General features: G+C 40.2%; 1 protein-coding gene across 3 annotated transcripts in view; it reads right to left on the bottom strand.

Annotated features, from left to right (window-relative positions):
* Positions 1 to 14206, bottom strand: part of LOC124550872 (glycine N-methyltransferase) — an 89199-nt gene that overhangs the window by 47464 nt on the left and 27529 nt on the right. For all 3 annotated transcript variants that reach the window (XM_047125623.1, XM_047125622.1, XM_047125624.1), the window contains one exon: positions 1379 to 1583. In XM_047125623.1, coding sequence (XP_046981579.1) covers positions 1379 to 1583 — 205 coding nt within the window. The remainder of the gene's footprint in view (positions 1 to 1378; positions 1584 to 14206) is intronic.

Below are 14206 nucleotides of genomic sequence, written 5' to 3'. Positions count from 1 at the left end.
TAAAGTTCCACATTATTTTGGTTAATGCAGACAGGAGACTACATAGATAACTGAAGAACACAGATAATATAAAATACACCATTCTTTTAAATCAAATTGTTTTTTCAAATGGCAAAAACTGCTGTTCACTGTGTCTGCAAAATATGCTGCATGCCACATTTGAAAGCCAACTGCATTACCCACTGAACACTAAAACTTCCTAACAAAATCACACCTAAAACACTCTGTACTACATTTACATGCTTACAGTCCACTTTCAGGAAATAATCATTCAACTGTTTCTGTTTCCGATTCACTTTTTCCCTAATGATACTTCTCTTTTTCTGAAGAATCAAAAAATAGACAAAATTTGTCCCACATTCTCTAATGAAAACAAATTTTGTCCCATATTCTCTAACCACCCAGGGATGCATTTCAATGTATCGATGTGCAGAGTAATGGGTACCTCGTACCACCATTCTCACTCTCTTCCCTTACTGACCATAGTCACTATAGCTGCATCCCTTGGCTGCTCCAGTCCCTGCTCATAAGTATCGCTTTTTTAACCGCTCACAAATGTTTTCACAATCTTAGCACGACAGTGTGTTACATTCTTCGTAATTTTCTAATACAGAAGTAGCATAGTGTAAGGGCACAAGCTGAGGTGAGGGGGCTTGATGCTGTAAAAAGGGCACCTCTGGCAATATGGGTCTCGCTCCAGCTGCCAGAGGGGATGGTGATGTGCATGTGAGTTGCATTTGTGTGTGTGTGTGTGTGTGTGTGTGTGTGTGTGTGTGTGTGTGTGTGTGTGAGTGTGCGAGCGTGTGTGAGTGTGTTATCTATTTTTGACAACGACCTTGTTGGCTGAAAGCTAACTTTCCCACAGTCCTTTATGTTGTGCCTTTCTGCGACTGCGCTATATGGTGAATAGCAACTATCCTTTTCATTATATTGTTACATTCCATCCTGGATTTTCCATTATCTGATTTTGCCTATAAGGAATTGTAACATAGTGAGGTAGGGTGGTTCCACTTGCTAATACAATACCACGCCTAATGTAAACACTATTATTTATGCTCCATTTTCATACACACTCGAAGTATACATAATTTACTGATCTGTTTGTTAGAAGTCTGATGTTTATAATCTATAAGTTAATCACCATCAGCACGGACAGTGATTATAAGCACGCATAAAATGAAGAGAAATATTGATTCTACTGACATGAATTATTCACGAATTGCTCAAAGCACTTGCAGTAGTCAACAATTAGACGACAAAGCAACGAGAAGATCGATGACGGATTGCACAGGTTACAGAGTGCTCTGGCCGTTACAGTACGAGTGCTACACTGTCACTCGAGAAGGAACTGGTAAATAAATGTATAAATACAACTCACCCGGTGCCACAGGCAACATCCAGAATTCTTTGGCAGCCATTCTTCCTCAAGAGCCCGACCAGGAAGTTGCGGTAATTCTGCGTGCGGGAGTTCTTGTCTCCGATGAATGCCTCCCAGACGCGTGCTGCCCTGCCGTCGGCATACTGGTCTCGGACTCCTTCGGCAGCGGCGCCTGCCGACCGCATGTGGAATACGTTGTCCATTTCTGTAAGGAGAAACAGTGATTACTCACAATAAGTACATTGCACGCCAGGCATCTGAGAGCTCTGCGACTGTTACAGCACAACCACCAGTTGGCCACTGAGGATGTGCAGGGAGGTACTGTTCAGCGCTAATACACCCGGCTGCCTTGAGTTTGCCCCGTGTGTGCATTGTGTGGGTTTTTCCCTGTTTGTATTACTATTGTACAGTGACCTCAGATTGAAATCGAATTCAACTGAGAGCCCAAGTAGACACAGGCATTTTGTCTAACACTATCCAGAAAATTAAAAGGAAAGGTATGCTAACGGAATCTGGCAGAGTACCGAAATTTGTAAGTCCACAAAAACAAAAACAATACTAAATGTAAAACAGTTATACATGTTGATAGTTTTGATGAAGCTGTTGTCAGGAAAATTGTTTGCAACATTTATCTGACAGAAAAACGAGTGCCTACATTGGAAGGAATTAAAGAAGCTATACACTTTCAAGTTAGTGAGTTATTAATGAAATTAGATCTCCACTGAGTGGGGGAGGGATTGGAGGGGGGTGGGGGGTCGGGAAGCAGGCTCATGTTGTTAAAGAGAAGTGACATCCGAGAAAAAAGAATTGAGTATATTAAGCAATTAAAAACAAAAAATTAGGGAGAAAACCGGAGCCATTGTTTACATTGATGAAATTTTCATTTTATCATCACGAGTAGGAAATCATGGAATGGTAATAAAATTCACAGTCTCCTCAGAAGGTATCAAAGGGACAACACCCAATAATAACTCATGCAGATGGTGAAACTTTCTTAATCCCTAATGCACTTGTCCTGTGGAAGTCAAATCAGGCAATGGGAGATTATCACTACCACACAAACCAACTAAATTATGAAGAGTGGTTGACAGGAACAAGTGATGCTCAATTTAAAACCTACCTCTGTAGTAATTTTCAACAATGCTCAATATCAAAAGGTTTAAATAAACAAAGCCCCAATGTCTAATTCCGCCAAACACAATATCAGAAAATGGCTGAGAAAGGAACACATCCCATTCTCGGATAGCATGCTAACATCTATTGACAAAGGAACATATCCCATTCACGGATAGCATGCTGACATCTATTCTATATGAGCTTATTTGAGAACCAAGCCAGGACCACAAAGTATTCATCAGTAAGATGCTAGTAACTGCTGGTCACATTGCTTTATGCCTTCCTCCTCACCACCTGGAATTAAATACAGTCGTGAATATTTGGTCTGTTGGGATAGATTGGGTAGCTCCTATGAACCAGCTCTCTTTGCAGTGCAACATCTGTGAGACATTTGAGTGAGGATAAATTTAAGAGTAAAGATTGGATTCCCTGTGCAAACACATTTTAAAAAATTGAATGAGAATACATGCAGCAAGAAATCTCTTTTGGCGACAAAACAAGCAAAATAATAATACGTTTAGGTGGCGTAAATAGTGACAGCAAAAATAATTACGGTGATTCTCCCTCTGAAGATGGCAGAGGACTGGAAGGAGAAACAGAGCTGCCTGATAGTGACTGAAGGCGTGTACTCGCAGTTAATGTTATCCACATTCAGCACACCCACACTTGTGCCGAACTCCGCAGCCATTCTCTCCATGATGTCACCCATGCTGTCAGATAGCTGGCACGGAGTGTGCCTGTGATTGTTACCAATAACTGAACCGTGAGAGTATGGTACTCCTTCGAGCACTATGCCTACATGAAGCTCCAAGGTGTAGGCAGATAACGAAGCTGTCACTCTACCCACTCCACCCCCCCCCCCCCCCCCCACCCATTCCCTCCTCCATTAATTACGCACCAGTTGTTGAAACTCTAACATTTAAATTTCAACCTTTCACAATCTAAACAAAATATGTGGCACAAACACAAAAGGGTGGAGGCACCGAACACAGGAGAAGTTGCTGTGAAGCGAGGTGGCGCAGCCGTCAAGTCACCATACACGCATGGGTAGCTTCAGTCGGGCTCTCCTTCCTCACTAAACCTGCATGTGTACTCAGCAAACTACTGTAGGAGTTGCTTCCCACAGTAACACACATTAGTGTGTTCTTCTGTTCCATTTCATGTATGGAGCGCAGGAAGAATGATATCTAAATATTTCGCTACATGCTGTAAACTAGTCCATACTTCTCTTTGCACTAGCTACAGGGCTGTAAGGACTGCAGTATATTTTTAGGTTCCTCACTTAAATCTGGTTCTGTAAACTTTGAAAGCATGCTTTCATGTAATATGTGCAGTCTTATCCTCATGTGGCTGCCAGTCCAGCTTTTTCACCTCACCCGTGAGGCTCTCCACCAACTCAAACAAACCTGTGAGCAGTTCTTCTGCCCTTCTTTGTCTGCATCAATTATGCCCAACTGGACCTATTCAGTTAAAGTTATGTGGTAACTCGAACAGAATGACCTCCTCAGTGCCGAATAGCACACATTCTGAAAAAAAAGGTCAAAACAAAATATTTCAGCTGTTTAAATTTCCAATTGTTATTTGAAAAAAATTTTTGATGACATTCAGCCACTCATGCAATACGTTTTAAAAGAGTAAACTGCCATCTGACTGTGTATTATTACATTTACCTTTCATACTATTCAGGTTTCAGCTTTTATGTCATTATCACATACAATGCTAAAAGTTGTTAGACCATACACACACACACACACACACACACACACACACACACACACACACACACAGTCAAATGGTGATTTACTCTTTTAAAAAGTTGTTATTTTGTTTGAGCAACCAGTTTCCCTGCTACATCACACCATCTTAAGCCCCCCCCCCCCTCCCCCTTCCCCAACTCACATGTACGAAGAATCCCACCTCTAGTCCAGTCAAAATATGTGCCAGCAATCTTGTCAAGCCGGGAAATGATCGAAGGGATCATTGTGTTGTGAAGAAGTCTATGGATACCAGTCACTGAATGTTGGCCCCTATTTTGACTGGACTAGAGGTGGGATTCTTCCTAAATGTCGGTCAGGGGCCCCAAAGTTGGTGTAACGAAGAGTTGAAACTGGTTGCTCAAATAAAGTAACTGAAAATTTAGACTGCTGAGGATGTTTTGGTTCAACATTTTATACTGAACGGCTGAGGTCCCATAACCATCTGTATAAAGAGGACTTACAGAGACATTCCAAAAACATCAACTGCGCGAAACCCGACCAGCCCTTTTATCATGTGATATCCCAAAAGCCATCGATTGAGGCAATATTGTTTACCTTCTGAGAAACATTTGACTCAGTATGACACAAATCATTATTAATGAAAGTATGGTCATTTGGGGTACTGAACAAACTTTGTGACCGAACTGAAAATTCCTCGGTAGGGAGAACACAGCAAGTCAACTCACATGGAGAGTCATCGTCAAATGTAGAAGCAATTTTGAGCATGCACCGGAGGAGTGTGTAAGTAAACAGGTGTTAGACTTGGGGCCATCGGAAGGATACTGGGTGGTAAACTAGATGTATACAAAGATGTCACAGATTTGTTTGACACACAACAGAGCATAATGGAGAAGCTAAAGAAACTGGACTGAATTCTTTGAGGGCAACATTAGATCAGTCAAATTGTGGGAGGGTGGGCAGAGGGGGGGGAGGTCGGGGAGGGGAGGAGAGACTCTACGTACCTGACTGAATGTTTGTCCAGCTTTTTTCGGACAGTATTGTTTATAGATAACTGCAACAAACTAGTGACACTGTCTGCAAAGTAGTTAATTAATACACAATACAAACAGTAATGCTCCCAACAGACTTTCTTGGGGTATGCCTGAGGATACTTTAACATTTGTCAGTGACACTGACCGAGAATACCTCAACGAAGTCACATATTTTGTCGGGTACCCAATATTATCATACTTTCATCACTAAGCAGTGGTCTAACACTGAGTCAAACAATTTTCAGAAGTGAAGAAACACTTCATATACCCAAGCCCCTCAGTCCACAACTTTCAGCAAGTCGTGTGGGAAAAGACTGAGTTTGGCTAACTGATGTGTTAGGAATCGACGTTGCTCAGCATGGAGGACATTTAAGCTCACAATACATTCTCAGACTACACAGAAACTGAATGTCACAGATATTGACTGGGAACTTTGTGGATCACTATTGCTACCATTCTTGCAGATGTGTGCGTTCTTCCAAATATTCAGAAATGTTTTTTGTTAGAGGGGTCAACTGTACATTATGGTTAAATGAGTGGCTAGGAAGTCAAGTGTCAGAGAGGTCATCTCTAATAACCTTAAGTCCCTTTAGGGTACTGTGAATCAGCTTGCAGTTATTTAATGACCCAGTGAGACATGTAAATGGTTTAGATAAATACAATACAGTATTGGCAGAAACAATATTTTCTTTGAAATAATTAGCACCAAACATAGCAAGGGTATCATATTCCCCGACTGTCAAGACCAAATTAGACTGCTGTCGCTCGATGACATTCAGCCTATTTCTTCCAGTGAATAGGCTACACCACTGGTCACTGATAAGAAGCCGATGGGTAAGCTGACAGCCTCTGTGCATGACTGCATCAATCACCTCGACGATACTGTTGCTTTGGGTTCTTTCACCAACTGATAATAGTAGGCCTAATGTCTCCCTGGCAGCTCACCAAAGCAAGAAAGGGGGCCGACCAAGGTGGCCTCTGTAAGAGGGCCTGTGAACTGTACAGACACGTGAGCTCTGAAACTGCGCGCATCATGAGTGAAGGTACATCAAAGGGGTGTGGGAGCAGGAGGGAGCTAAGAAATGTTAATTCTACAGTGTATTTGTCACACATCAGCTGTAATACTGTGTCAGAAACAGTTCCAATATCATTCTCACACTGTTTTGTAGCACAAGAATAGTGATGGCTGCAAGAGAGAAGGAGGGTAACATGGTCTGACATCACAGATGAGCACATAGAACAACACTCTGCCCCTAGCCTTTGTATTTAGAACCATGTTCATACTGACTTTCGTTGTTAAATTTTAAATTTTACCTGTTTAGTATTAACTCTTTTATTGTTGTTGTTGTTATGGTCTTCAGTCCTGAGACTATTTTGATGCAGCTCTCCATGCTACTCTATCCTGTGCAAGCTTCTTCATCTCCCAGTACTTACTGTAACCTACATCCTTCTGAATCTGCTTAGTGTATTCATCTCTTGGCCACCCTCTACGACTTTTACCCTCCACGCTGCCCTCCAGTGCTAAATTTGTGATCCCCTGCTGCCTCAGAACATGTCCCACGAAGCGGTCCCTTCTTCTTGTCAAGTTGTGCCACAAACTCCTCTTCTCCCCAATTCTATTCAATACCTCCTCATTAGTTATATGATCTACCCATCTAATCTTCAGCATTCTTCTGTAGCACCACATTTCAAAAGCTTCTATTCTCTTCTTGTCCAAACTATTTATCGTCCATGTTTCACTTCCACACATGGCTACACTCCATACAAGTACTTTCAGAAACGATTTCTTGACACTTAAATCTATACTCGATGCTAACAAATTTCTCTTCTTCAGAAACGATTTCCTTGCCATTGCCAGTCTACATTTTATATCCTCTCTACTTCAAACATCATCAGTTATTTTGCTCCCCAAATACCAAAACTCATTTACTACTTTAAGTGTCTCATTTCCTAATCTAATTCCCTCAGCATCACCCGACTTAATTCGACTACATCCCATTATCCTCGTTTTGCTTTTGTTGATGTTCATCTTATATCCTTCTTTCAAGACACTAAGACACTGTCCATTCCGTTCAACTGCTCTTCCAAGTCCTTTGATGTCTCTGACAGAATTACACTGTCATCGGAGAACCTCAAAGTTTTAATTTCTTCTCCATGGATTTTAATACCTACTTCGAATTTTTCGTTTGTTTCCTTTACTGCTTGCTCAATATACAGATTGAACAACATCGGGGAGAGGCTACAGCCCTGTCTCATTCCCTTCGCAACTACTGCATCCCTTTCATGTCCCTCGACTCTTATAAATGCCATCTGGTTTCTGTACAAATTGTAAATAGCTTTTCGCTCCCTGCATTTTACCACTGCCACCTTTAGAATTTGAAAAAGAGTATTCCAATCAACATTGTCAAAAGCTTTCTCTAAGTCTACTCTTCTATTAAAATCTCTGATTTTCTCTCTTTTTATTTACTTTGTTTTTTTGATCATTACTACTTTTATTATTATTATTATTATTATAGTAGCCCAGTGCTGAAACATAATCTATTCATGAATTTTATCGTGTACCAAGTGCTAAAAATCTTGTAGGCACATTAATATTCATTCAAATAATTTAGAAATAAAGGAGACTATTCACGGGACACTCTCTCTCTCTCTCTCTCTCTCTCTCTCTCTCTCTCTCTCTCTCTCTCACACACACACACACACACACACACACACACACACGCACACACACACACACACACACACACACACACACACACAGGGTTTAATGGGTATAATTGCAGACATTTCTATTGGTGTCATATGTTGTTGGGTTGGTTGGTGCTTCAAGTACATGTAGCACAAGCAAGCTAGTAATGCTTATTTTACCATGGGCAGAAGCTCAGGTGTTGAAGTGTGGACACAAAACAGTCTATCCCGGACAGGTGTAGTCTATTTAGTGATGCAGTGTAGCTATGCATAAACCGGGTCATAAAGTTTGTAACATGTTTGTCAGAATATTGTTCAACGCAGAGAAAAACAACCAACGCACAAATGTGTGCACATATTGAGCTAGCACATATAAAAATTGCTGTACTTTTACCTGTTACACTCTGTATATACGTATCTATTCATGTGTGTTTATATTTTTTATTTGTGTATGTACAAACTAGGTGGTCCACACAGCCAAAAAGGTTGGGAACCTCTGTCCCAGAAGATTATACCATAAGACACACCTGAGTGAAAGCAAACTAGTAATCTTGTCTGCGGCTGAGCGTGACTACTGGAAAAACTGAGCCATTTATTAAATTATCCTCAACGTTGTGGATCCTCATCGTACTATCCACCTGGATATCCAGGACTTCAAATTAGAGCCTCAGCCAGTGTGTGTCCCTTGATATCTACTTCTGTTGCCTTAAAGTCAACTGTATTTCAGAATCCTGAAATGCAAGTAAGTTTCCAATTAATAAAGTACACACACAGCCTGTCAGTTGCCAATTTTTATCTATTTTTACATTTGACCCATGTTTTGATACCATTTGTTAGTATCAGTTTCAGAAGAACCAGAAGTTACCTATTTTTTATTTTTATTTTTTTTATAAGTGATGCCTTGCTCCCATCATTAATATAAAATTACTGTAATTCGTAAAAGGAAAATAAGAACTAGTACTCATATTACTTTAACTAAAAATTGTTACATCTGTCACCAGCTGAGGTGTTCGAGTCACATAAGGACAATGTGATTAAAATCCATTTAAACTATAAGATTAAAAACAGGAACAGCTATCGCACAGACAAATGCCAAACTAAGCATGAAGCATCTGAGTCCAGTGCTTAAGCGGACCGACATAGAGTGCACCACATGCTACGAGCTCATGCTGTAATACACACTCGAATAATTAAGACTTAACTCAACCTACGGTGACGTACTGTCATAATGTAATCTAAGGCGCAATAAAAATGAAACAGTGGAGCAGGAATTGAGTGAAACCAGATAAAATTAAAAGGAGTAAGAAGTACTTCATAATCTCAAACTGGACAGTCTCCCATATTTTTTTCATAGTATACCGCAATAAGGGAAGAAACTGTATTAAAGTCAATTGTATTTGTCTGGAATAGCGTAACAGAATAATCTGAACATTTGTGCAATTTTTTTCTGACCAAGCTACAACTGACGGCATTTTTTTACATACAAATAGCACTGTTTTGTCAGTGAGAACCAGCCTGATTGATGCAACAGATCAATCTAACTATCATAACACTCATTCTGTAAAAATTCCTGCCCTCATTGGTGTACAAACATTTGTGTCCATTTTCAAATCTGGACATGAAAATGTCATGTGTCTGTTTCGCCAAGGACCTGACTGAAAGACAATGTTTCAAAAAAAGATGTCTGTCTAAAGGTTTGAAATATTGATCAACTTTCCACAGTTTGACGATTCTCCCACACGTGAGGTAAGGAAGCAAAGTGAGTGTGCAGCTATCATCTCTGAAATACTGAACAATTTCCAGCAGATGAATTGCCTTAGTGAGAATGTGACAGCTGACGAAACATTTGTTCTTTTCTGAGTGAGGTGTGGATTTCATGTGTATATGTCAAAGAAACGCAGCAAGTATGGCATCAAGGTACAACGAATGGCTGGCCCATTAAGTTCATATGTTTTCAAAGCTTACATTTATACTGGAGACGACAGTGATGGCATTGGGCTAAATGAAGACGAGAAGAAAACCTCCTCAGGCAACACTGTGCTTATGCAAACCTACTGAGGGATCAAACAGAAATTTCACTGGAGATAACTGGTTTTCATGCATGGACTGGTGGAAGAACTGAGAAAAAGATTTCTGATATTTGTTGAAACCACGAAAAACAAAAATCAAACTGCCATTCTGCCTATTTCAAGTCTGATAAATCTAATCCAACAGGATCAGTTTTCTATTGTTTCACAAATGAGTTATCTGTTACTTTGTTGTCTGTTGTTCCCAAGAAGAACAAAGCAGTTATTCTGACAGATTCTAAGCACCACAGCAAAGTGATGGATTCTAACAAGAGGAAGCCAGAAATTATCTCCTATTATACCAAGATAAAAGATAGGCTACACACTCTGGATGTAAGAGATGATCACTAGCTCTTTTTTACACACTTATAAACATAATTAAACAGTTTCATACTCTATTTGTGCTACTAACAAAACCTTATGAAAAGCATAAGGTTCATCTAAACCTTGGTCCACTCTCCAACAGAACCACACATTAGAAGACGCCTCACCATTCCCAATCTGCCCCATGATATCAAAGACCTCATATGACAAGAAATCTATGATGAGGAATCTATTGCTGGAGGAGATGGTGAAGTATAAAGCAATAAATCTGAGAAGAGGAAGACCTGCTCTGAGTGTCCATCTTCCAAAGACCGAAAGAAAATCCAATATGTCTGGAATGTAATAGCAAAACGTGAACCACATGTACAATCAGAAATCAACATAACACTGGTTTTAACAAACAGTTACAAGCTCTTATAAACAGTTACAACATTAGTCTTCAGTAACAATGAAGCACAATATTTGTCTAATAACCTCAGTTAATTTTGAATGAATAAAACTTCATAATACTCCATTTGATGTTTCATGTGAAAAGAACAAAAATAGTACCCTAAACACATTAATAAAATATTAAAAATGATAAATCTAAAAAAATGTGGAGGTGGAAGAATCAGGTCTCCCAGGCTGGATGTTTCTAATTATGTACTATCGACCTATGTTTCTCTTTAGGGGTTAATAACTGCCTAAAAATATTCACACAGTTTGAAAATGAGGAGGAGGAGGAGGAAGAATCAGGTCTCCCAGAGTGGATGTTTCTAATTATGTACTATCGACCGTTTAAGGGTTAATAACTGCGTAAATATATTAACACAGTTTAAATGCATAGCTAGGCGACGTTTACCAAGCGCAACACAGTAGATGAGAGATTTAATAATTGTCCAAAAATATTCATACAGATGGAATTCACATTTCCTCTATCACAGGGAACCAACCGTTCAAATTCCTGACCAAGTTTGTTCCCCATGATTCCCCTTCATCGCTTAAGGCTGACTCTGGGTGGTTCCTTTGAAAATCTACTCACACGTTAAAGGCTTAACACAACAATACATGTAATACTTTACGAACTGTATTGTCTTGAGGCAGCAGTAACTCACAGCGCGCACATTATCCACATAGCCACTTCCAACAAACTTCACACGTAACTTCAAACCTTTCGAAACTTTTACCCGTTGACACCCCGCAGAAAATGATGACAGCAAAAAAATGTTATCGCGCACTGTCGCGTAGTTTCGCTGTTCGCGCAGTAAAACTTCAGCCTCAGGCACAACGTTTTAATTTATTACTTCTTTACTGCTAATTCTCTTCGTAACTAATTTTGCGAACTGTATCCACATATACCACCCAATGTCTCTGGACAGCTGTATCATTTTACGACGAACGGTTCAGGAAATGTGGTGTTAAAAACATCGAGATGCCCGTAAAACCAACTTCCGTTTAAAATCGTGAGCAGACACCCAGACTATAATAATCCAGTGTTTGATAAGCAGAGCACTTGTCATTGTCAAACATGCTTTACACCCAATTACATACCACTTCTAAATTACATACATTTTCCTAAACTAGGAGTGAATAATTCGAAAACTAATAACAATATAACTAGGGCTTTGCTTGTTCAATTAGTAAGATTTTACGTGGTTAACGTCAAATATGAAACACATTGACCGATTCGTAATAAGTCGTTTGATGATGTTTTATGCATGGGAGTTAGATTCTTTAAAGATTTGTGGATGACAGGGAGGTATGTTGGATTACAGTACTTCCTTTCCCCCTATTTACTTTAAATCGGTATCTGTATATTAGGAGTAAAAATAGCTACGGTATCCGTGCTTCTAAAACGCTTTGCTCTTTTCTAATTCTATTCAGTTGGTGCTTTTGTCGAACAGTTCCAACTTCACGCAGGCACTATTGGCTGTCTATATACAGTGAAACACATTTACACAAAATTACTGCTGTCCTGAAAAGGAACACTTTTTCCATGAGGAAACAAGTTTTTTTACAAGAAAAAAAGTTTTCGTTTCTCAGAGGAGCAAATATACCTGTTTTCAGCAGTTTCGACGCCATCCATATGCAGTGCTGAAGTTTCCCGGCGTGCCGAACAAGGAAAACAATGGCATCAACTACGCACAATTTTCTCGGTACTTCAGCGGGAGCGGAGGAATCGTTACAAGTCGGATGACTTCGGGCCACTACGTACTGTCTGCTTTCGTTGCCATCCTGTGTTTCTTTTTTTTTTTTTTTTTTTTTTTTTTTTTAGCTAAACAATACAGAGCACTTAGCATTATTGCATTGTACTACGCATTGTAACAGGACACGGAAACAAGAATCCTTTAAGTCGATGTACCTACCATTCACTGTCTTAGCCGGTCATGCGCTATGGTTTAATTTTTTGTTGTAGTATTGAATCTCAACTCCTTTGCAAAATTCAGGACCAAGTCATATGGCTACCAATCTTTGAAGAGAACCTGGAGCATAGGTGACGACAGCTCACTTTCCTCGCTCCATGCTTTCGTCATTATTATTCACTTACTTTCAAACGATAAAATTTACAGGTACAAGGGGGAGTCCCCGCCTATCGAGGGCGCCAAAATGTACCTTGCACATGCGCCATGGTGGGGAGTGGACGAAGCCCAACGAATCACAATACATTAGCTGTCGAATGGCATGGGACGCGCGGGAAGAAGAAAAAGAGACTACGTAACGCAGTACTGACAACATACTTGCCGTTACAATTAAATGTATGTTCCAAGAAACGCCGACACTGCCATCTGTTGGCCGCCATAACAACTGCTATGTATGACCACGGTCGTAGCGTTTATGAAAGTAAAAACAGAGGGACAGGGGCGTAACAAAGGATTATAAGATTCGTGATATCGTAATTGATGGCATCATGTGAAATGAAAGTACTTGCTGCTACTAATTCCTTATTAGTTATCATAGGCAATTCGAAATTAAAAGAGCCAGGAATAAAAGTTACATTGTGGCAATAAGAAAGAGTGATGAGGAATTCGTTATTGGCATATGCAACACATAAGAATCGTTAAAAAAAAACAGGAATCATTCAGAAACTGTCTTATTGGCTATCTCATCTGCCCAAGAGTTGCTGTTATCGTCACTACCGCCCGATTCGGCAGGATCAATAACGAATTGGACTATCGCGAGTTCCACAACAACGTCGCGCCTGGATAAATCTGCTTCCAGGTGCTGCAGTTCCCTGCAGTATGCGTGCAAGTCTGTAGCAGTTACTGCCAGAACATATTACTGACAATCTTAAACTAATTCTCGTTTGACATATCGCTAGAAGTATTTCACTTCCATAACAGTCTCGTAACTTTTGCCAATGACTAGTTCCACCGCACTGAAGTCGCAATTATGTGGAGGCAGGTGGAAAACCATGTGGCCTTCATCTTTGCCATTTCGTCGTCAACATGCAACTTCTTCACAGATCTGTTATCTTGAATTAAAGAGAACAGGACCTGCTTTCTCATGCTGTCATTATACTCAACATTCCTCTTCTACGTCCATTCCAAAACCCTCGTCCGCCTGCTTAGCTGGGTGGTAACGTCCTTGCCTCCAATGCACTGTGCCTGGGTTCGATTCCCAGTTAGGTTGGAGATTTTCTGGGTGTTGAGTTGTCCTCCTCATCATTTCATCGTCACCATCGGCCGCAAGTCGTCCAATGTGGAGCCGACTGAAGTAACACTTGCACTTGGCAGCCGTAACTTCAACTGATCTACCTCCTTTGTTAATATCTTAACCTGTTCTGGCATTTCCTTACATGTCTAAATAAAATTCACTACCAGCGTTACATCTTTTTCTAGTTTGACGTGTACTGCATTTAAGGTGTCTTGGAGTACAGACAATTTATATAACTTACTTGTAGATTTC

This window comes from Schistocerca americana, chromosome 9 (assembly GCF_021461395.2).
Source record: "Schistocerca americana isolate TAMUIC-IGC-003095 chromosome 9, iqSchAmer2.1, whole genome shotgun sequence".
NCBI classification, from domain to species: Eukaryota; Metazoa; Arthropoda; class Insecta; order Orthoptera; family Acrididae; genus Schistocerca; species Schistocerca americana.
This window is presented reverse-complemented; position numbering and strand designations above follow the sequence as displayed.